This window comes from Drosophila arizonae, chromosome X (assembly GCF_054131065.1).
Source record: "Drosophila arizonae isolate 15081-1271.41 chromosome X, UAZ_ARI_1.0, whole genome shotgun sequence".
NCBI lineage: Eukaryota > Metazoa > Arthropoda > Insecta > Diptera > Drosophilidae > Drosophila > Drosophila arizonae.
In genome coordinates this window covers 14852355-14875663 of record NC_142927.1, presented here as the reverse complement: position 1 = coordinate 14875663, position 23309 = coordinate 14852355, and the positions used below count along the sequence as shown (strand labels likewise).

The following is a 23309-nucleotide window of genomic DNA, read 5'->3' as shown; positions in this document are numbered from 1 at the left end:
CTCTCTCTCTCTCTCTCTCTCTCTCTCTCTCTCTCTTTCTCTATCTCTGTTTATGCACATTGCTCCTTTCCCTTTCCATTATAATACCCTATACTTATAAAGAAACATATTAAAAATTTTTAAACAAAATATCTTTTTTATTATAAAAAAAATCTTTTCATTGCGTCAATTTCGTTTATCATTTTAATTTTAAAAGGAATTTACTTTCAATTACTCTAGACCTATTTTGATGGTAAACCTAATTTTACAAAATTAAATTCAATATATGTTTTCACATTAAAACTTGATTTGAATATTCTCTTTCAGCTATGCAAATAATAAAATAATTATTTATGAAGCCTTCTGCTCATTAGCTTTTGCAATTATTCACCTTGAAGTCGAATTGTTACAAACAGCAGATTAAATCATAAAACACAATTGATGAATATATTTCTCTCTCTCTCTCACTCTCTCGGTTTCTCTTACCTCTGATTCACCCACCCCACTGTCTCGCCCTCCATCTCTCTCCCTTTTAACCTCTGCCCATTATGGAATTCCCCCTTGTAGTTGGCATATGCAACGCATCATTGGTATGAAAAGACCTTTGAGATGCGTGACGTCACACACAAAAAATCAGACACAATCAACATAATTGACGCCCATTTAACGCCCACTTAACCGCGCTCGCATTACAAACGCGGCCTATTGCAACACGCAGTCTGAACAATGTGATAATTACACGGCTGACGCCCGCGCAGCTACCGTCCTCCTCCCGCCACCCGCCGCCCGCCGCCCGCCACCCGCCGCCCGCCGCCCGCCACCCGCCACACGCCTCGCTCAAGCTGTGGCCGAACAAAGCCAGATAATCAGCGAATTGTGAATTTCAATTGAAGAAGAAGTGTCATGTTTAAAATACAATGTAAAATCACCGACAACAATCGCAATGTGCAATTTTCATGTTGTTGTTGTTGTTGCTGTTGTATCAAAATGACTAAACACATGTATATGTCATGGTGCATAAGCATACGCATACGCGCACACACACACACACACTCAGACAGTCCCTCATCTCATTTGCTGTGGGCACGACGCGCTCAATTTAACGCATACGCCCCGTTGTACCGCGAGTCTCGGCATCGTCATCAGGGTCATCATGTTACGAGTACTCGGCTCGCTCGCACACCCGTACATCACTCCGTTTATAGCTAAGCTACACACACACACACACACACATACACAATCGTACATTATAATTATTTGGTTTGCCTCACTCACAGTCTGTCGTCTCTTTCTCCCTGACTTCTCGCCTTTTTCTTCACTCGGTCTGTCTGCCTCGCGTTAATCATTATGAAATATCTGTATTTTGCTTTGCTTTGCCTGGCTTTTCTTTCTTCTTCTGTTGCTCATATTATTGTTAAACACTTTCATAATTCCCCCAACAACAACGTCAACATCAGCAACAATTGCAATAATCATTTTTATGCTGTATTTATCACTTGCGTCGCCTTAATTAATTTAATACACAGATTCGATATAATTATTTTTTTTTTCTTCAGCTATTTCCACACAGCTCTCTCATTACTTGCACATTCGCTCTTTCCCGTTTTCTCTCTCATTATCTTCAAATAGTTTCATGTTTCAAAAGTAGTATTTAGTATAATAATGAGACCGGCTTAAAGAAAAGCAACTTTTCCTTGACTCAATCCATTCCTTCAGGTTGCCTCTGTAGCTTCTCTTGCTGCTCCCATCTGAAATATATGCCCAGCTTAGCTTAGACTTGATTTGATCATTGCTTATATGTGTTTTGCATGCATGAAGTGTGTAAAAGTCATAGAGTTTAAGTTTTTAGCCAAGCAATTTTATATACGCATATGCATATTGAAAGGCAACATGAGCTTGAGTCACTTGAGCTCTTGAGTTCCTCGAGAGGAGGCGTAATTAGCTTTAGGAATTCATGTTTTAAGAATCCTCGTATAAGAGAACAGCCTAACAAAGTAGTTAGATCTCTGTCTCTTACTAATCTGAGTACAGCTTAAATCTCTGTCCTCACTCAGCTGATCTGTCGAACTGCTTAGGGTATTCCCTACCATTGCAATGCATTGTCTAGATGCTCAGAGCAAGAGCACAGAGACCATGAGTGCTGCAGAGATCGCTGTAGCTCATCCAATATCTGGTATATACCTTCAGCATATAATGGAGAATTCAACACATCAAATTCTCTTTAACTTATATCAAGACTTCAATCCATCAATCGACTTTAATGTCATGTTCTGGACTATTTTTTGCCTACTAGCCAGAAAGCAATACTTTGACAGCATTCAATGAAATCGTTTGGCAATGAGCTCGAACGTCTTCCATTAAAACATTCATCATTAAAACAAGCATCAAATTTCCATTGCAATATCAGCTGAGTGCTAGCTAGAGGGTATCTTCAAGTCTTGCACTCTCAGCTGGTTGCTTACATTTTACTTTGCTTAGTTCATCGCAATGAACTCGAATTTATTCCACATTACTTGAGAAGCGGGCGTCGCTTATACAAATTTCCATTTCTTCAAGCACTCACCTCCATTTACAGGGTATTTTCAAGTCATACACTGCCTGCTGTTTGCTTGTCCTTTCTTTTTCTGAGTTTGCAGTTTCGTGACTTTCTGAAGTTTTCGCGCTTTGCTTTCGTTTTCATTTCAGTTTTTCGTTGGCTGACTGACGGGCTGACTGACTGACTGAATGAATGATTGATGAGCAGACACTCACTCGATGAAAGTGTTGCGCGATTTGTGTTCGTCTGCCTCTTCAGTTGCTTTCATCAGTGCCAAGCATGAAATTGGTTTTCTTTCTGTTTCTGTTTCTGTTTTCGTTGCCACTTTCAGCGCCAAAAGCAACGGCTGCTCATTCGCTTCGGGCCGAGAGCAAAATGGAAAGAAAATTGTAACTGAAACAATTTATAATTATTCCCTTTTGTCTTGCTTTCGTTTCGATTCAATTCAGCGTGAATATTGAATAATTGTTGTGCAATCATAATAGCAATAATAATAATAACAATAATAATACAATAATCATGTAATGCACACAGCTAACCGAACTTTCAGTTTATTAGAATGAATGTTAAGCTTCAGCTTGATATATATTAGAATGAACTGTAGCCACCCACGTATTTCCACACATAGGTTAACTGATTTTCCTATTGGCTGGCATGAATGTTCCATGAGCCAATCAATTGTTGGCCAGCTCTTGCTCACGTTTTCATAGGTGCTATTTTTATTTACTGATTCGTTTGATAATGACTCTACCTGCTGCCTTTTCATTTTGCCGTTGCTTTTCCTTTGGCCCGCGGCAAATGCAGGCAATTGCGCAAATCAGAGAACTAGTCGATGAGGCAGCTACATACATACATAGAAGACAATAAAATGCCAGAGAAATACATACCCTCAAATGTCAGACGGGCGTAGAGATACCCTTTACTATGGTCTGTCGATATATTTGATTTGTTCACTCAAGATTTGCATAGTAATATATTTAATTGACAAATATTCTCTTTATTTATTCAAATTATTTCTATACATATTTCATATAGATATTGGTGGGTCTACATCCATCTATCGTATAAAAAAAAAATAAAAAATAAAAATAAATAAATAAAATAATAATAATAATAATAATAATAATAATAATAATAATAATAATAATAATAATAATAATAATAAAATTAATAATAATAATAATAATAATAATAATAATAATAGTAAGAATAATAACATAATATAATATATATAATAATATAATAAGATTAATAGTCAGCCAATTGTCTTTAAACAGCCCTCTACATTTCGTAGAAATACAGGGTATTCAGCTTGAAAAAAAAACCGTGCTGTGCACGCCTTAAATCGGGCATGGCCGTCAATGAAACGCTCCAACGAGCTGATCAAATAAATAATAAAGTAATTTATACTTAATACACGATATATCGATGCCACAAGCCGCAATGTGTTTGACCCAATTTCTGGTCAGCGCTATCGAAAATCATCAAACCGCCGGCCGGGCAGCCCCCACAGTCGTCACACAAGTGTGGCACAAGAGTTCGCAATAATGGCCGGGGACCCGAATCTGAATCCCAAACCCGAAACATGCCCAGACAACGGCCAATTACACTTAACAAACTCATTATGTTCCGTTTTCCAGGCAGCAAAAATATAAAAATAAAAAAAGCCAACAGCGGGTGTCAGTATGCAAGGCAACTGCCAAACACAAGTAGTCGACTAGGGCATACCCTAGAAATGTACAGCAACATTTCTTTTTATTCAAAACTTGAATAACTTGAGTTAAATTTGATTTGCAGAGGTTCCTAGGAAACTTTTCAGACTCCGGCAGCAATAATTGCTAATAGTCGGGCATAGCTGCTCTTTAGCTTATATCAATGTGTCCAGGGTATAGAACAACAGCAAAAATATAGAAAAAGGCCAGCGAAATACCGTTAGCATTGCATGCAGTGAAAATTTGACTTCATGTTGAAATAAATTCACAGTCAAGCAGCCAACAGCAGCAATTGCCCATATGAAAGGCGGCTCGTGCTGGATTGCTGGCAATTGGTGGGCGCCAGGGGCGGCTGGGGGGGTGTGGCAAGACATGCATGTGCTGTGGGAGGGTCGGAGGCTAGAGCTGGCTTAGCTGGCTGCTCGACTGCCCGACTGCTCAGCTACTCGGCGGCTCTGACAGGCAACATGGCTAGAACAAAATTTATGCCAGCTGCCAGCTGCTTACATTATTATCGACTTTTATCGAGACGACATTTGACTGGTCAACGGCAGCTAACAATAACAACGGCAGACAATAACAGCTACAGCAGCAGCAGCAGCAACAACAACAGCTACAAATTTGAATGCAACCACTGAAGCTAAATGTAATTGAGCCGAGTGCCAACGAGTGGTGGCACGAGTGGTGCAGCGCTTAGATCGAACAGCTGATAGCATCCAAATATTTTGCTCTCTTAAGAATTTTGCATGCAACGTTTTCCTACATGTTGCAACTTGCAAGCCAGCTGACAACGATGACAGTTGACTGATGTATGCACCGCACCATTTGTGGAACTAATCGATATGTGACCCTGTTATCGATATGTGTATCTCTCGCATAGCGAACAGAGCGACAGCGCCACACAGCAAGCGGACATAAAGCTAACAAATATGAACTTTCAACCGCGATCGTCGCCAAAAAGCATCCCTGATGAGCGACAAATATTCGAATAATAATCCAAAAGGGCAACGAATTCTTGGATTTTGCTATAATCAGAAGCAAGTTTAGAAGTATGGAAATTTAACCTCTTAGTAAATATACATATATCTATATTTGCGTCTTGCATGCATATGGATATGTATTTGAGTGAGCCCAGAGAGAGGGAAGAGTGATAAATAAGAGAAACATATGTCAACTACACACATATGTATGTATGTATGCATGTATTTATATATACATATACATATGTATATGTATCTATATAGGTGTATGCATATGCACATATACATATGTATGTGTGGATCAAACATCTAGGAAATACTAAATTGAGTGGGAACTCCTGCACAAGTTTGTTCTAGAAGTTTAAGTCCAGACTCTGGACTTGACTCCAGAGTAATAAAATGCAATTTATTTATATCTGTGGTCTTATACATATGTACATATATGTAAATGTATACATGGCTTGGTAGTTGAATATCATATTTTTACATACCTATGTATGTATGTATGTAGATGTTTCCTATTATAAATTACACTTCTATATCATCTGTAGTTTTATCTTAAGGGATTTCATGTTTACATGTGAATTCTTATCGCTATAGAGCCCATGCACAGATTTTTGCTTACAATCAAATCAATTTTCATACTGCAACTTGCATAATTTAGTGCTGGAATAAGATGAACAAGTCCAAAGTCTTTAGCTGAAACAAATTTCTAGTTGAAGTCGACGTCTTGAAGCCACTTGATAATTTCCTGGATTGCAAGCGTCACAAATGGCTGAGGCTCTTCCAATAAATGTTGCAGCTTTCGCTAGTTTCTCGGCAACAGCAAATGCTAGCCCATCATCATCATCATCATCATCATCATCATCATCATCAGCAGCATCAGCATCATCTACCTACACATTTCGCCACTTAACAATGACGGGGCAAACAAAGAAGTGCTGCCTGCTCGGGCGACGAGCCACTCGATGCTGAAGTCGATCTTCGAGTGGAAGCCCGCTGGCTCGAGTGGCCCCTCGAAGAGCCGTTGAGAAGACGTTGCTCGCCTGCCTGCCGGAAGATGCATTGCAATTTTTTTTTCTTTATTTTCGTTAATTTTTTTGTAGTTTGTTATTTCTTGTCAAATGTCGACTGTGTAACTCACTCAACTGTCTGTCTCTCTGTCCGTCTCTATGCAGCCGAGTTTCCCGAGGAGGACAGTGACATGCTGATGGAGCCGAATGACTTTACGCCCATAACGGTGCTGCGCTCGCACGAGCAGCAGCATTTCCACATGCCGCCCACCACGCAGCTGCAGCAGCCGCATCATCGTCCGATTGCTGTCACGCCCGCACAGAGCCGCCACTTTCAGGCGGTGCCCGTCGAGCAGCAGGAGCAGTTCCGTCCGATAGCCAATCCGAACACACAGCTGATCTCCAGAGCCGATGTGACGCCCGGCCCGGGCGCCGACTCGCACAGCCAGGCGGCGCAGAACTTCTATCCGCCCTTCTACCATGAGGCGCCGCCACTGGGCCACTCGCGTCCCTATTTCGCGGGACCCGCTGGGCCCGTGGCCGACAGTACGCCGCTGCAGCTGCCGCTGTTGACGCCGGCGCAGCAGCAGCAACAGCAGCACCAGCATCAGCAGCAGCAGCGCGGCTTTGACGCCGCCATACTGGGCAGCGGGGACTTTGGCGTGCTGCGCGGCGGCACCTTCTATCCGGAGGAGGAGATGCCCTACCATCCGGAGGACAACAGCGACTACATCTATGGCGATGCCAACAATGGCCATGGCCGGCCCAGCGAGTCCTTCATCCAGAAGTACACCTATCCCGAGGAGCAGTTCGCCAACTTCCGCGACTTTGCGGACATCAATACGCCCGCCGACTCGGCCTTCTCCCAGTTCGTGGTCGTCTATGCGGCCAAGAATGCGACCAAGCCCAGCAACCATCCGCATCCGAAGAACATATTCGAGCAGCTGGAGTTGCTCGATCGCGAGAAGGCGCTAGAGGAGGCGGCCCTCAAGAAGCAACAGCCCAGCAAATCCAAATCGAAGCTGTCCAAGACGAAGCTGCAGAAGAAGTACAAGAAGAAGCCGATTAGCAAGGAGCTCGAGCTGGAGCCGCTGCTGGCGCTCAGTTAAGCACTCCGTGGCGCTGTCTCCATCCATTCCCCTCAGCTGGGATCGAATTTCAACTGCGAAATTTGCACACAATTTTGCCCGCTGTTCGCTGTGTGCTTCATCAATTTTCTTTTATTTATTTTTTTGAGCAAAACGCAAATTTCAACTTTAAATACTTTACGAACTATGCCCTACCCCCATAGTCCCTGCTTCGCACTCTTGCCGTTCATTCATTTGTACACGTGCCCAGGCCCCCATCGTCCCCTGTTCCCCCTCCTCATCATATGGATTGCAATAGTTCCGTTAGTTGTGTGTACTTATTATTATTATTATTATTCTAATTATTATAATTATGATAAATGTAATTTTTTTTTACCTGTTTACTTGTTGCCTCACAGTTCGTGTTGCATAATTGTTAATTCTACGTAATTATAGCCCGTAGACTACACGTATTTGTATTTGTATTTGTATGTGTTTAATCGTATTTTATGATGCGTATCGATTACTTAATTATTTTTTGTTTAATTAAACATAATTTTACATGTATTTGTATTGTGTGTGTACATAAAAAAAAAAAACAACAACCAGCTCTTAATTGTAATATTAATAATAAAAATAATAAAAAAAACATAATCCAAAGTTTATTTTTTCTATTATGCGTGAAAATGTTGTTCTTTAATTTTTGGAAGTGGAGGGTAAAAAGTTAATTAGCAACAAAATAAAAATGCATGCAATAATATATTTATTACAAATATATTTTTAAAAATAGATAAACTCCGTTGAATATTCGATATTAAGCTGAAATTGCGATAAATTTAAAAAAATGCATTCACACATTACGCAGACACAAGATAATTTGCATTGAATGCCAAATCTTATTGCAAAATGTTATCGATAATATATAGAGCTGCCTAAATATAATTATCGCAAAGAGTCCCATTCCTGTTTCCTCTCTCGCCAGAATTAGCTGAAAATTATTTGGCTGAGACAAAGTGCAGCCGGCACGTGCTCTTAATAAATTGCAATATACATATTTGTATATAATAATAGGTGAAAAATATTAAACACCTAACAAAATTCTACGCAATTTAAACAGAAATGTGATATTATAGTATTAAAAGTATTGAAGATGGAATGACGAACCGAGTGATGCTGGCACGTGCTTTTAATAAATTGTAAGTACATCCATGCATACATAGAAACATACATATGTATGTACATACATCTGCATACTGTTATAATAGGCAAAAAATACCACGAACCAAAAATTCTATGCCATTTAAAAAGAAATATTTTCTTATAGAGCATAAAAATTAGAATTCAAATCTAGTGATGCCGGCGCGTGCTTTTAATAAATTGTAAGTACACACATACACATGCACACACACATATGTATATACATTCATATATAGTAAAATCAGACGAATAATATAAAAGAACAAATAAAATTCTGCGGGATTTAAATAGAAAAAAAATAATAATAAGGGCAGAAAATTGAAAGACAAATCGAGTGACACCGGCGCGTGGATTTAGTGAATTCTAAGTACATACATACATACATACACACATATATGTATATCTACATATATACTCACATACACGCACACACACACACATACATACATACACATACACATATGCACACATACATACACAAACACACACACACCAACGCACATACATACATACACACATATAAAAGAACAAACAAAATTCTGCGGGATTTAAAAAGAAATGTTATAAGGGCTGAAAATTGAAAGACAAGTCGAGTGAAATCAGCTAAGTTTGTATGTACATACACTCATGATGAAAATAATAGGTACACCCCTTAAAATTAAACTTTTTTGAGTTTAGTTTAGCAAAACATTTTTTCTACTGCCCTTAACATGAAAATTTAAATGCACATTTGTGTATTAGGTATATATTAATGAAAATACATAAATTTGGAAAAAAAATATTATTTTTTTAAAAGTTACAAACAAATAAACAAAAATGGAGCTTTTTGTGCTTGACAAAAATAATAGGTACACTTTACTTTCGTAAGATGTATTTAATTTTTTGATTTTCAAATCATTCAAAATCTTTTGCTATTATATTTTTGGATCAATATCCTGTATATCCTCTTTTATTTTCATACAAATTTTTTATCTGATTGGTCATACTCCTATTTAAAGCTTGGCAGGTCCCATTCGTAATCTTCCTACAGGTTTCTTGGACACAGTCCATTATTAGGCGTTTAATGTCACACTTTTTCTTTACCATCTGCTTTATCAATGCACTACACACGTTTTCGGTTGGATTCAGATCAGGAGAATGACTGGGCCAAGCGAGAGTGTCCACCTTACTAACCTCGAGCCAAGCTTATTCTATTGTAGACGAGTGTCTCGGGCCGTTATCTTGTTGTCAAATCTAGCGCAGATTCATGTTATCCTCAGCATATGGTAACATTATATTTTCGAAAATATCCCTGTAGTCTGCTACTCTCATAACGTCAGATATTAGGAAAATCAGACGATACAGAAGCAGCCCCACACTATAATGTTTCCACCGACATGCTTCACCATTTTTTTTGTGTAGCGAGGATCGAATTCTTTACCTGTAAGGAGTCTTACATGCCTGGAATAGTCATTTCTATAATGGCAAATTTTGGTTTCGTCGTTAAATAGGATAATATGCCACTTTTTTTTACTTTCAGATCCTTCCCAGGTGATGTGGTCTTTAGCAAAATTTTGCATCATCATAAAATTTTTGGTGCGCAATAATTTCAACCATTTTTTCGATACGACCTGATAGTTTAGCCATATGTAGTCATCTCCTAATTGAAGAAGCATTAATAATATTATCTATTACGGAAGCAATGACCTTTGAAGATTTCAAAGGGTCGGAAAAGTTGCAATCCTTATAATGCGTCGGTCCAGTTCTAGTGTGGTTTTCGATGGACTTCCACGTGTTCTCTTTTTATTGTGCATCTTTAAAGCATTTTGCACAACGTTAAGAGATCTGTTCATCAGTTTCGCAATTTCACGCAAAGATTTGCCATTCCTTCGAAGGTTTTTAGCAATTCTGCGTTCCTGACTCGAACAATTAATATTTCGACCCATCTACATATGATATTGATAATTTTTTTTTACATCAAACATCTGTAGGAAGGTTACCTACTATTTTACAACAATAAAAGAAATCATTCTTATTCTAAAATTTTTTTTTCTGGCTGAAGTAATGGAGTGTACCTATTATTTTCAGCAGGCCCATTTCAGTTTATTGTGACTACTATGAATTTAGGGGGAAATATAATTTTTTTTTTTTTTTGCATGCATCATATTGCCAGATTGCTCTCTTAAAGTTACCATCGATTTTTTTTCAAAAATATCAAAAATTAATTAGTTATGACAGAATCTTCAAAAAATTTTGGGTGTACTTATTATTTTCATCATGAGTGTACATATGTATGTACATACATGCAAGCATGCACATATGTATGTATATAGTAACAAAAGTTAAAATTAAATACGAAATGCGATATTATAGGGCTTCAACATAAAAATTATGAAAACTTACTCAAGTCCGAGTGTAGTTTGGGCCCTGTTTATATGCATATGATACACGCATACATAAGTGCCTACATACATACATACATACGTATACATGTACGTACCTATACACATTCACACATACATATTTATATACCTACAAACATGTACATGCATACATACCTACATTCATACATACATTGTACATACCGATATACATACACACATACCTACATACAAACACACATATATAGATACATACATAAGTACATAAGTACTTACATACCTCCATACATATGTTCATACATACCTACACACTCATATAAGTACTTACATATACACCTACATATGTATATGCACACCTACAGATATACCCATCTACCTACATACACACATGCATAGATACCTACATAGACAATGCATAGTAACAATAGGCGAACAAATGTATGAAAACCTAACAAAATTCTATGCAATCAAAATAAATTTGTGGTATAAAATTGAAAATTGTTCGATGGAAATTCAATATAATTAAAAGAGTAACTATACACAAGTGTGAGTGTAATTTGAGCCTGTTTAATTACGTATGCATAATTTAAAATGTTTTTAAGTCAACTGATTCTAGTTAGCTAATTGGTATTTCTCTCCCAAAAACCTTAGTCTTTGGCACGAAGCGTATTGAGTAGCGTGGTAAAGGAGCCCGCTGTGCGAAAGATCTACAAGAAGAGGAGCGCCTAGTCATTGCTATATTCCATTACTACGGTTATACGAACTCACCCACACCAACAGAGGTCTGCCCAGCATGAAGAAGTAGGCGGCCAGTTTGGTCTCCTTCTGGGCACGCTGCAGCGGCAGCAGCAGAAGCCGACGCTGATGCGGCGGCAACTCGTGCCAGGGCAGCAGCTGGTAGAGCTGATAGGCGAACTGCTGGCCCTCTTGACGCACCTGCTCAGCGCCGAAGCCGTAAATACACAGCTGCGAGCTGACCACCAGCGAGAAGAAGCCGAGAAAGGCGAAGTTCTGATTCGTGTGCGGCATTATGTACTGGCAGATCACCGAGCAGTAGAGCACACAGATGAGCAGCACCTCCACACAGGCAATGTCCCGAAAGCCCGCCTCAAAGCGACCCACCAACTCCAGCAGTCGAGCATGTTCTCTGAACAGCTCATCCAGCCTATGATCCAGCTCTCTCCCAGTTGACGACTGCATACGTTCGCTCTGCAGCTCCAGTTCGAGGCGGCGATAATGGGCCGTCAAACCGAAGACGAACCAGCCATAGAGCGTGTCCACGGCCGTGGTGGAGCAGCAGAAGAATGTCAGCACCGGCACCATCAGACAGCAGTCAAGGAAATAAATTACAGGATTTGTGACGTCGTAGGGTAAGCTGCGAGGGAAATTAAGAGATAAATACGAGCAATGTCTGTAAATTGTAATATGTCGAGAGTTACTATAGGCATTTATTATATTTATTTATATTAAGTAAGCAACGAAGGAAGGAGGGTAACAAATTAAAGATGAGTACATAAGAGTTTTAATCAAGGCAAAATTAAATGCTATTTTAGCCAAGTCAGCTCAGCTGCATATCATGCAGCTTATATCTTTGAAAATAATGTATACAAGTTTGGCTAGGGGTTTAAGTATTATAGGCGAATGCTTTGCTAGTCGAAATACCAACTGTAGGGATAACTGGGTCCATAACTATTCATTTTTCGGTAGGTACCTAAATATTTGAGTCGAGAGATCTGTTTGCAGTTTGGGTAGGTGTTTAAGTATTATAGGCGAAAGATCTGCTACGTAGGTCCCTAAATATTACAATCACGAATTCAGTTAGCAGTAGCAAGGCGCTCAAGCATTACAGCTAAAAGTTCTGCTACCTTAAAAAAAAAAAAAAAAAAAAAATAAATAAAAAAAAAACCGATCTCATGCGAAAATTCTGTTGAAAGTTAGGTAGGGTACTAACTATATCGGTAAAGTTCTTTAGGTAGGCTCCTAAATATTTGAGTCGAGAGATCTGCTTGCAGTTTGGCTAAGGGTTTTAGTATTATAGGCGAAAGCTTTGCTAGTCGAAATATCAACTGTAAGGATAAATGGGTCCCTAACTATTCATTTTTCGGTAGGTACCTAAATATTTGAGTCGAGAGATCTGTTTGCAGTTTGGGTAGGTGTTTAAGTATTATAGGCGAAAGATCTGCTACGTAGGTCCCTAAATATTACAATCACGAATTCAGTTAGCAGTAGCAAGGCGCTCAAGCATTACAGCTAAAAGTTCTGCTATCTTAAAAAAAAAAAAAAATAAATAAAAAAAAAAAAAAACAGATCGCATGCAAAAATTCTTTTAAAAGGTTAGGTAGGGTACTAACTATTTCAGTAAAGCTCTTTGGGTAGGTCCTTAAACATTTAGGTCGAGAGATCTGTTTGCAGTTTGGCTAAGGGTTTTAGTATTATAGGCGAAAGCTTTGCTAATCGAAATATCAACTGTAAGGATAAATGGGTCCCTAACTATTCATTTTTCGGTAGGTACCTAAATATTTGAGTCGAGAGATCTGTTTGCAGTTTGGGTAGGTGTTTAAGTATTATAGGCGAAAGATCTGCTACGTAGGTCCCTAAATATTACAATCACGAATTCAGTTAGCAGTAGCAAGGCGCTCAAGCATTACAGCTAAAAGTTCTGCTACCTTAAAAAAAAAAATAAATAAATAAATAAAAAAAAACCGATCTCATGCGAAAATTCTGTTAAAAGTTAGGTAGGGTACTAACTATATCGGTAAAGTTCTTTAGGTAGGCTCCTAAATATTTGAGTCGAGAGATCTGCTTGCAGTTTGGCTAAGGGTTTTAGTATTATAGGCGAAAGCTTTGCTAGTCGAAATATCAACTGTAAGGATAAATGGGTCCCTAACTATTCATTTTTCGGTAGGTACCTAAATATTTGAGTCGAGAGATCTGTTTGCAGTTTGGGTAGGTGTTTAAGTATTATAGGCGAAAGATCTGCTACGTAGGTCCCTAAATATTACTATCACGAATTCAGTTAGCAGTAGCAAGGCGCCTAAGCATTACAGCTAAAAGTTCTGCTAACTTCTTAAAAAAAACCAACAGATCGCATGCGAAATTTTTTCTAAAAGGTTAGGTAGGGTACTAACTATTTCGGTAAAGTTCTTTAGATAGGTCCCTTAATATTTGAGTCGAGAGATCTGTTTGCAGTTTGGCTAGGAGTTTAAGTATTATAGGCGAAAGCTTTGCTAGTCAAAATATCAACTGCAAAGATAAGTGGGCTCCTAACTATTTATTTTTTTTAATTTTTTTGTAGGTCCCTCATAAGGAGAGTCGAGGCTTCTGTTTGCAGTTTTGTAAGGTCCTTAGGTCTCTAGCAGTTTTTCCGAAATTCTCGAGGTCAGTGGATATTTGAGTCTAGAGTTTTGTTTGCAGTTTGGTTAGGTGCCTAAGTATTACCAGTAACATTTCGGCAGATCGCTTCAAGGCCCAAATAACATAGTTGATATTTCAGCCGCAAGTTGGATCCCAACAATTTTTTAAAAGTTCTTTTAGTAGGTCCGTAAATACCAGAGTCGATGATTTTTTTTCTGATAAATGGTTAGGTAGGTCCATAAAGATTTCAGCTAGCAGCTTCCGTGGGCGATTGGTACTTTAGCGCCTTTGACATCTCCATCCTCAAAATCTGCTTACCAAAAATTTTATTAAACCTCCTTTACATTTGTTATCCTCTATAGCCTTTGCTTCCTTATGATTATGTTACATATGCTTAAATCAAAATAAATGTAAATAAATTCCGCTTAAATTAAGTTGTATATAACTTAGCAATAAGTAAATCTGTCAATATCTAATAATAATATTAAACAATAAGAATAAATTGTTTGTGACAAGGGGACGAAGCTAATTTTTTCTTGGATACCTATAGAGAGCTGTACAGCTCGAAGTATGGCAAAGACTACTTTGCTGCCAGTGTGTGAAGTGCATAAAAGCTAATTGCCACTTACGCGACCCGGAACGAGCTGACGGGCACAAATTGTCCGGATTTGTAGTAAATCAGAGCCGTTGATGCGACGGGCATGACCAGGAAGGAGATGCTGGTGCCAGCACACATCAGCAGGTAGATGGCCGAGAAGATTTGGCCGCGACGGTTCTGCACGCGCCAGACTCGCAGCTCGGCTGCCTCGATGTTTGCTCGCAGAAAAGGCGCCTGGATGGCGGCGATCAGAGACACCAGCTCCCGGCCCTTGCACACAAAGATGATCATCTTCAGCAGCGAGGAGACCATCTGGATGCCATGCATCAGCGCTTCGGAGCAGAGCACTATGTCGTGCCGCTGCTGCACGATGAAACCGCAGACGGTGCATAGCTCGAAGCTGGTGGCCAGCATCATGACGAGGTAAGTGACTGGGGAGCGGAGCGTCCTCCGGTCCTGCTGCAGGTCCAGGCCCATCAGGCCAAAGGTGAAGCGCTGCACCCACAAATTACTCAGACACGCCTCCAGCAGCTTGGACATGCTGATGCCAACTGAGCCAATGCCAGCTGAAACTGATAAGGCTTTGTCGTCCAACCGTTCTTCTCATTTTTGAAGCGTGAGTGTGGGAGTGTGGGACAGTGGAAGAAATCGCTTAACCAGACTCGACTAATTGACCTTATAAATAAAACGTTAATTTGTCGGTCTTCATTAAAACACACACACACACACTGCGCAGAAAACGTGGCTAAGTAAAACTTCATGGTGAATGATTTAATTATGCGCCCCGGGCGCGGGTCCGAGTCCACACCTACTGCAAGACGGGCAGGCACCTGTTTGGCACAGTGGCACAAAGTCAGCAATAACTATATGAAATAGAAATGGGCGATGATCAAGCTAACTTTGTGTTTCACAGATATTATAAGTCTGAAAGATTTATGCTTTGCTAATATTTATCAATTCAACAAATATGACTTGGAAATAAAAATCACAATGATTATAGGTCTATAAAATATTTCCGAAAGACATACTATTATTTAATTTCCATTTCATATTTCTATCCATCAGAGAATTATTATTTGTATTTACAATTTTAGTGACTACTCGATATAGTCAACACAAAAATAATCACCATTATAAATAATAAATATAATAATGTCAATACAAATTATATTCTACATAATTAATTCATAAGTAAAACAAAAATTTGTTTAAACGGAACTGCATTGACCTTTTAAGCTAATCGATCCGGATGCCACAAGTGGCACGTGCAGAGCTGCTTTGGGCCGTTGAGTTTAAGGTAAGTTCAGGTAAATAGGAATAAATAATGTTTTGAATGTACTATATAAATCTCAGGCACTTTTATACCTTTAAGACATTTAAATTGAGTATGGCAGTGTGGAAGGGCATTGTGCCTGGGCTTTACTGAGTCAGCTGAAGAGTTTTATGTTTGACTCACAACTCGATGTTACTACATATACTCATAGATATAGCAGTAAATATGCTACTACTGCTACTACTATTCTCTCTGTCTGTCTCTCTCTCTTTCCCCCCCTCTCTCTCTCTCTCTCTCTCTCTGTCAGTCTCTCTCTCTCTCTCTGTCTGTCTCTCTCTCTCTCTCTATGTCTGTCTCTCTCTCTCTCTCTCTCTCTCTGCATATCGTATTACTGGTTCGTGATGATTTATGCTGCTTTCTGACGAGTGACCTATATAATTGTTTTGTGTATATATGATAATCAAAAATTCCAATTCAACAAATATGAAAAAATGTTTATAAAACAAACTTGGCACTTTACTAAATTTTTTTTAATTTTTTTTTTTTTTTAGTATTTTTGTAAACATATATTGCAATTCTGTCAAATAACATGCCAAATTTCTTCAAGATGTCAATGGACTTTACACCTCACCCTTTGCTACCTCAACAGTTCCTACTGCATTATGGGCTTATACTAGCTCTAGTTAGTGACTTGGCAAATTAAATATTTGAGCTTAATTTGAATTTATAAGCCTAAGGAAGTATTCAAGCGAATCGTTCTCTAAATTAATTTTATAACAATTTTGCTTTTCATTTCCAAACATTTTTTGTTTTTATTGAACAACTTTTTTGATTTCTTTTCCAGTTTTGCCTGACACCACTGTGAGCTGTTACCAGATTCGTCAGTCTGCCAGCCAGCTCGCAGCAGCTTGTCGAAAAGTAACTGCAACTGTAACTACAACTGTAACTGGAACTGGAACTGCGAATGCTACTGCCTCAGTCATGGTCATTGTCCGCTAGCGGTTCTTATTACATGTGGGCCTGCTATTTTTGTTTTTGTTTTTTGCTGTCTTTTATCTATCTATCGACAGCCACTGAATTCCCGGCTTGGCATATGTTTTGACATTTGGAGGCTGGCACTTAATTTACGGCCTCACCTTTTTCTGTACACACACACACACACACACGCACGCACACACATTCATGCTGTGAATGTAGCTGCGAGTGTCAGGCCCAGGCCCAGACCCAGACCCAGACTCAGACTCGGATAGGTGTGAGGCAGGAGGGGTATCTATTTACTCTAGTTGCGTACTTGGCGCGTATTTATAGATCTCGATCGGTCGGCTTTCCCGTCAGCCTCGCATTTGGGTGTGCGCATGCGGTTAGTGTGTGGCTCTGCGATTTTAATTAACCAACGGCCAGTTGGAAACTAATTAAAAGTCTTGCTACGCTCACAATGTGCTGCATTGAAAATTCAATTATCCGCAATGCCGCCCATGTTTTGTCGTGGGAAAACGTCAAACTCGTTCCGCTGCCCATTCAAATGAGGCCAAAACCCAAAAAAAAAGTCAGTGCTGCGTATTCAATAAATGTGCAGCAATATTTCAATATCGCGCATACGACGCGTTTACGCCCTTTGTGTGTAATTCGATCGAGAGATCTACAATGTAATTAGCCTGCCAATTAATGAACTGGGCGTGCACCCGATAAACAGATCAACAATCAATCGGGCTTTTCATCATCATTAGCCTGGCACAAGAGAACAAACTTCCGTTTGACTGGTGGTCGGTCAGCCAGCATTCAACTAGTTGTCATTGTGCCTGTTCATATTGTATATACTTATTGTTGGCCAAATCGGCTATTGATTGCCGGCTCTTAAGTCAGTTAAGTTTTTTTTTTTTTTTTTTTTTTGTTTTTTTGTGGCAGCGATCGATTTGTAGCAATTTGTTGCAACCAATTTGAGTCGATTTCGCCAACAATTTCTGTGGTATCACTTGCATTTATTGTTGTTGTTGTTGTTGTCATTTTATTGTCAAATCAATGTTTTATTAGAGACTCGTGCACGAGCCGAGCGATGAATCAGACGCGAACAGCTTAAGAACTCAGCTCGCGCTGCTTGCCTACAAAACTTAATTGCGGTTAATTAATTGTTGTCAACTCACATCTGTTCGAGCGCATACCCTACTCCATATATGGATATCAGATAAGTTCATATATATGTATGTGAGACTGAGGCTGATCTACTTTGCAGATGTAGGTCTAGAAATTTGCTCAGATCTCAGCTGCAAGTTGACAGCCTGAAGCGTATTGCCAAGTCGGAACTGCCTCGCGCCACGATTCTAACTTGATTTGTCTAGCCTTTAGTTTTTTTTGGCAGCTCTTGAAAAGCGTTTTGCATGTTGCCTTGTGGCGAGCATTTGTCAACGCGCCTGGCTCAGCAACAAGCAACAAATTTGTTGTGGCTTAGGGTTGTCCGCAGCGCTGTCTGTCTGTCTGTCTGTCTGTCTCACTGTCTGCCTGTTTGGCAACAACTCAACAGAACGCGCTGGTCGAACACCCACACGGCAGTCAGCTGCATGAAAATTCGCGCTGTTGGCTAATAAACTTCAACAGCCAAACTTCAGCTGTTGTGGGGCCAAGCGCCAACTGAAATTCAATCACAGAGAGAGAGAGAGACAGGGACAGAGACAGCGACAGCGACTCGGAGAACTGAGACTCTATAATAAGGCGCAGTTAGACAACTGGCAAGCACTTTAAGTGAGCCCCCCCAAAAAAGGTTTACATACTCCACACACACACACACACACACCCCTTTGATTTGGTTTTGGTTATTTGCCTTTCGTGCCGCTGAAAACTTTATTAATATCCAAATCGTGCGCTTAATTGAAATTTATTGTTAATGAAAACAAAATTATGGCAAGCAACTACAGCCACTTGACACGAAAGAACCAAGCAAACCAAAAACCAATTCGAACTCCAGTCCGCTACAAGCCGAGCCACATTCAATGACCCAACACATGAAGACACAAACCAAACTAAATAGAGTTGAAAAGTGCAGATTTTGTCGCCCACATGCGGCAGTTGAGCAAATCGAATCAGAAACCAAAAAAGAAAAAAATAAATAAAACTGAATCAGAAAACTCTGAAACTGAAACGGCGATTGAGGCTGGTGGAACACAGCCATGGGTATGGTATGCTTAGGGGTATGGACGGCATTTGAGTCACGGTCTCTGGCCAAGGGCCGCCAGTTAATGTTGGCTAAGCTGGCATTAATTTGGCATTTAAACGCTCATTAAGGCGACAGACCCGACAATCATGAGTGACAGAATCTGTGGGTGGGTATCTAACTGGACACACCACACACACACACACACATGGGCTGGACTGGCTGTCTCGTTTATCTACTTGCTGCACTCAGTGTACAGCGAACGTGTCGACAGCCAATTGCATTTAACTACAACAAGTTTGTTCTTTTGTGTGCATGCAATGGAGTCTCTACTGTACATTTGGCTAATTATTTTAGTTATCAGCGCCATTTACATTGGGCGACCATATCATTTATTTTGTGCATATCTTAAGTGTGTCACATCATTAGCTGCCTCGCAGTGCCAATATTTCCAGTCTTTGGCCAGGAATCTTACGAAACGACCTGCTCGAACCGAATCAAAATTCATCGAGTTCTTGACTTTCAATATGCTGCCAAAAGTAATTCATGACTTTCCAAGGCCACACTGAAAACTTTAATGTTTATTAAATATTAATTACCATATGTTTAAAAAAAACATATTAAGTTATACTAAAATTGTTAGAGTTTTATTATGAAATGTTTTCTTGTTATGTATATGTCAAGTAATATAGACATATTGTTATAGTCTCTGCAATGTGATATTAATATTTCAGCATTTTCAAATTAAAACACAAATTGTACTCGAGATTTTTTTTTTATTTTTTTTTTTTATTTTCCATATTACTGCTTAAGTTAAATTCATCTCTTACTCCTGACTAGCAGGGGTCTGGGTATATTCCTATAAGTCGAGCACTACCGACTACAACATTCTCACTTGTTATTTCATTTCCTACCTCTCTTAGCTTACTCATCTGTTGCTATATACAGGGACAAACATTAATATTCGGTTTTTTTTTATATTTCAACTTCAGACGCCCATAAAACATGTAATGTTAGTTGAAACTAAAAATTTAAAATGCTAAATTCTGGATTGAAGAATTACCTTTCCGATGAGATTTATATCAATATAGTATATTTAATATAACTAACAAAAACTGTACATAAACCGAAAAAACGCAAAATTTGGCGTTACTTTAGTATTCGGGTTTTTCTTTAACAACGGACCAAATTCGAGTTCTATTAAAAACGGTTCACATATAACATTTGGTATGATATCCACTATATTTATACCCTAAACCCATTTTCAATGGGAAGTCAGGGTATAATGGTTTTGTGAAAAGTATGTAACAGGCAGAAGGAATCATCGCAGACCCCATAAAGTATATATATTCTTGATCAGGATGACGAGCTAAGTCGATATAGCCCTGTCCGTCTGTCTGTCTGTCCGTCTGTCCGTATGTTTGAACGCGTCGATTTCCGAAGATATAAGAGCTAGAGACTTCAATTTTTTTTTAAATGACCGTATATACAGCGCGGACGTCGAGTTTGCTTTTAAAATTCGATAAATCATCCCGTTATGTTTTTATCGAGTAAAAACATTCAAGTTCAACTCAGATGCCACTATAGGTAATTGTGAATGATTTTTCTTTTTTTTTAATTTCTCAAATATTCAATACAATATGTAGATCATATGCTGAAAGTTTCATTAAATTCCGTTCAGTCAAAAATTAATAAAAAATAATCAAATATTTGGCCAATTAACAAACGCACGTGCAGCAGCTTCAACAGCATCGTATGCGTGTGCACACATACATTCAAACTTCTTCTAGAAACATTCGTTGAATCACATCAGCTGTTAGTTTCGTTTAGTTTTGGTAGATGGCGCAGCAGCAGTGAATCTATTTGAGTTTTGCCAGCGCCACTAGCAGAAGTGAGGTGGCGTAGTGTGTTAGCTGCATGACGCTCGATCGAGAAGTCGCGGTTCGAATCCCGATCTCCCGATCGATGCAACTGATGTTAACTTTTTTAATTGTTTCGAAATATTTTTATATTTTATTAAATGAGTTTGGTATTTTATTTATATTTTTATTTTCGGGCAATAATTAAAGCCAATTTAAACAATATTACATCGTAGGCTTCTCATTATGTGGATAACGTAGATTGTTTACGTAATATTGAATTAGCAGAGTTTTGTCAAGAACCTTCAACTGCTGGGCAGTTATCAACTCTGGCAGCTTACGATTCTTAAATTTTACGGCAAACATAAGATCATTTTCGTAGGGAAATGCGGCTAAGATCATTTCTGGCTTGAGACCGCGTTCGAAGCCATTATTGACAGTGGCAACAAGCTTCTTGTGTTTCTTTATCGAACGCAGCATTACCTTTTTTGTGACATTCGTGTTATTGACGCTGTCTTCTCCCATAACCACCGAGTTCAACTGACTGTTGCGTGGACGTCCCTGCAATAAGAATCAATGGTAGCTGGCGCATTGACACAAAAAGGAAAACTTACCCGCCGACGCGGTAGAGTACGTTCTGGTGGTTCTGGTGGTACTGCTCCTGCAATAGATGGAGCCGCAGCAGCGCTAGTAGCACTGGCAGCAGAAACCGCTGTTGGAAGACAAAATATGTAAAATGTATCCATATATTAATTAAATGTATACATATTAATTAAATATTTAAATTTAACACTTACGTTGCATATTCTGAGCGGGAGAAACCCTTCCGTCGAGTATCTAAATTAATTCACATTTAAAATAATTAATTAATTTACATTTAGTTAATATTCGAAAATGTAAAAATGTAAAAAATATAAAAAATTACCGATTCAGCTTTTAAATTTCGTTTTCCCATTTTATTGTAAGACGGTTAACTTTTACAATATATTTGAAGCTATATCAGCATATTTGAGTTGACATACAAGTGTGACATCAACCACGCAGACTACTAGATTGTTTGATGCTGAGCAAGGCACGAACATATTTCAGAGGTGCGCAAGCGAACTTTCGTTATCGGATTTTAAAAGAACTAGTTCGATTTTTATACCCTGAACCCATTGAAAATGGGAAGTCAGGGTATAATGGTTTTGTGAAAAGTATGTAACAGGCAGAAGGAATCATCGCAGACCCCATAAAGTATATATATTCTTGATCAGGATGACGAGCTAAGTCGATATAGCCCTGTCCGTCTGTCCGTATGTTTGAACGCGTCGATTTCCGAAGATATAAGAGCTAGAGACTTCAATTTTTTTTTAAATGACCGTATATACAGCGCGGACGTCGAGTTTGCTTTTAAAATTCGATAAATCATCCCGTTATGTTTTTATCGAGTAAAAACATTCAAGTTCAAATCAGATGCCACAATAGGTAATTGTGAATGATTTTATTTTTTTTTAAATTTCTCAAATATTCAATATAATATGTAGATCATATGCTGAAAGTTTCATTAAATTCCGTTCAGTCAAAAATTAATAAAAAGCAGCAGTGAATCTATTTGAGTTTTGCCAGCGCCACTAGCAGAAGTGAGGTGGCGTAGTGTGTTAGCTGCATGACGCTCGATCGAGAAGTCGCGGTTCGAATCCCGATCTCCCGATCGATGCAACTGATGTTAACTTTTTTAATTGTTTCGAAATATTTTTATATTTTATTAAATGAGTTTGGTATTTTATTTATATTTTTATTTTCGGGCAATAATTAAAGCCAATTTAAACAATATTACATCGTAGGCTTCTCATTATGTGGATAACGTAGTTTGTTTACGTAATATTGAATTAGCAGAGTTTTGTCAAGAACCTTCAACTGCTGGGCAGTTATCAACTCTGGCAGCTTACGATTCTTAAATTTTACGGCAAACATAAGATCATTTTCGTAGGGAAATGCGGCTAAGATCATTTCTGGCTTGAGACCGCGTTCGAAGCCATTATTGACAGTGGCAACAAGCTTCTTGTGTTTCTTTATCGAACGCAGCATTACCTTTTTTGTGACATTCGTGTTATTGACGCTGTCTTCTCCCATAACCACCGAGTTCAACTGACTGTTGCGTGGACGTCCCTGCAATAAGAATCAATGGTAGCTGGCGCATTGACACAAAAAGGAAAACTTACCCGCCGACGCGGTAGAGTACGTTCTGGTGGTT

The 23309-nt window shown here is 38.9% G+C and overlaps 2 protein-coding genes and 1 long non-coding RNA gene across 4 annotated transcripts in view; 1 reads left to right on the top strand and 2 right to left on the bottom strand.

Annotated features, from left to right (window-relative positions):
- LOC108620115 (uncharacterized) overlaps positions 1-14716 on the top strand; it is a 37200-nt gene extending 22484 nt beyond the window's left edge. Inside the window, exons 2-4 of one of the 2 annotated variants that reach the window (XM_089472942.1) lie at positions 6386-8483; positions 8612-8666; positions 11496-14716. In XM_089472942.1, the coding sequence (XP_089329068.1) occupies positions 6386-7329 (944 nt within the window). In that variant the 3' untranslated portion in view covers positions 7330-8483; positions 8612-8666; positions 11496-14716. The remainder of the gene's footprint in view (positions 1-6385; positions 8484-8611; positions 8667-11495) is intronic. The other variant, XM_089472943.1, reaches the window with a different exon arrangement.
- Positions 1443-2876, bottom strand: LOC149267935 (uncharacterized). Its single transcript, XR_016270825.1, has 2 exons — positions 2543-2876; positions 1443-1727 (listed from the first exon to the last, which is right to left on the bottom strand). It is a non-coding gene; the product is annotated as an uncharacterized LOC149267935 (long non-coding RNA).
- On the bottom strand, positions 11492-15336 carry Or1a (Odorant receptor 1a). The gene is made up of 3 exons (XM_089473300.1): positions 14828-15336; positions 11609-12219; positions 11492-11538 (listed from the first exon to the last, which is right to left on the bottom strand). Exons 1-3 carry the CDS (start codon positions 15334-15336, stop codon positions 11492-11494), a joined length of 1167 nt encoding a protein of 388 aa, XP_089329426.1.
- Between the last annotated feature and the right edge of the window lie 7973 nt (positions 15337-23309).

What these genes read in the sequence shown, in the direction of transcription:
- Or1a (XM_089473300.1), bottom strand. Translation starts at nt 15,336, where the DNA reads ATGTCCAAGCTGCTGGAGGCGTGTCTGAGTAATTTGTGGGTGCAGCGC. An exon ending in GTCAGCTCGTTCCGGGTCGC is followed by an intron (nt 12,220 to 14,827) that starts GTAAGTGGCAAT and finishes TTTCCCTCGCAG; the next exon opens with CTTACCCTACGACGTCACAA. An exon ending in ACCTCTGTTGGTGTGGGTGA is followed by an intron (nt 11,539 to 11,608) that starts GTTCGTATAACC and finishes TCTTTCGCACAG; the next exon opens with CGGGCTCCTTTACCACGCTA.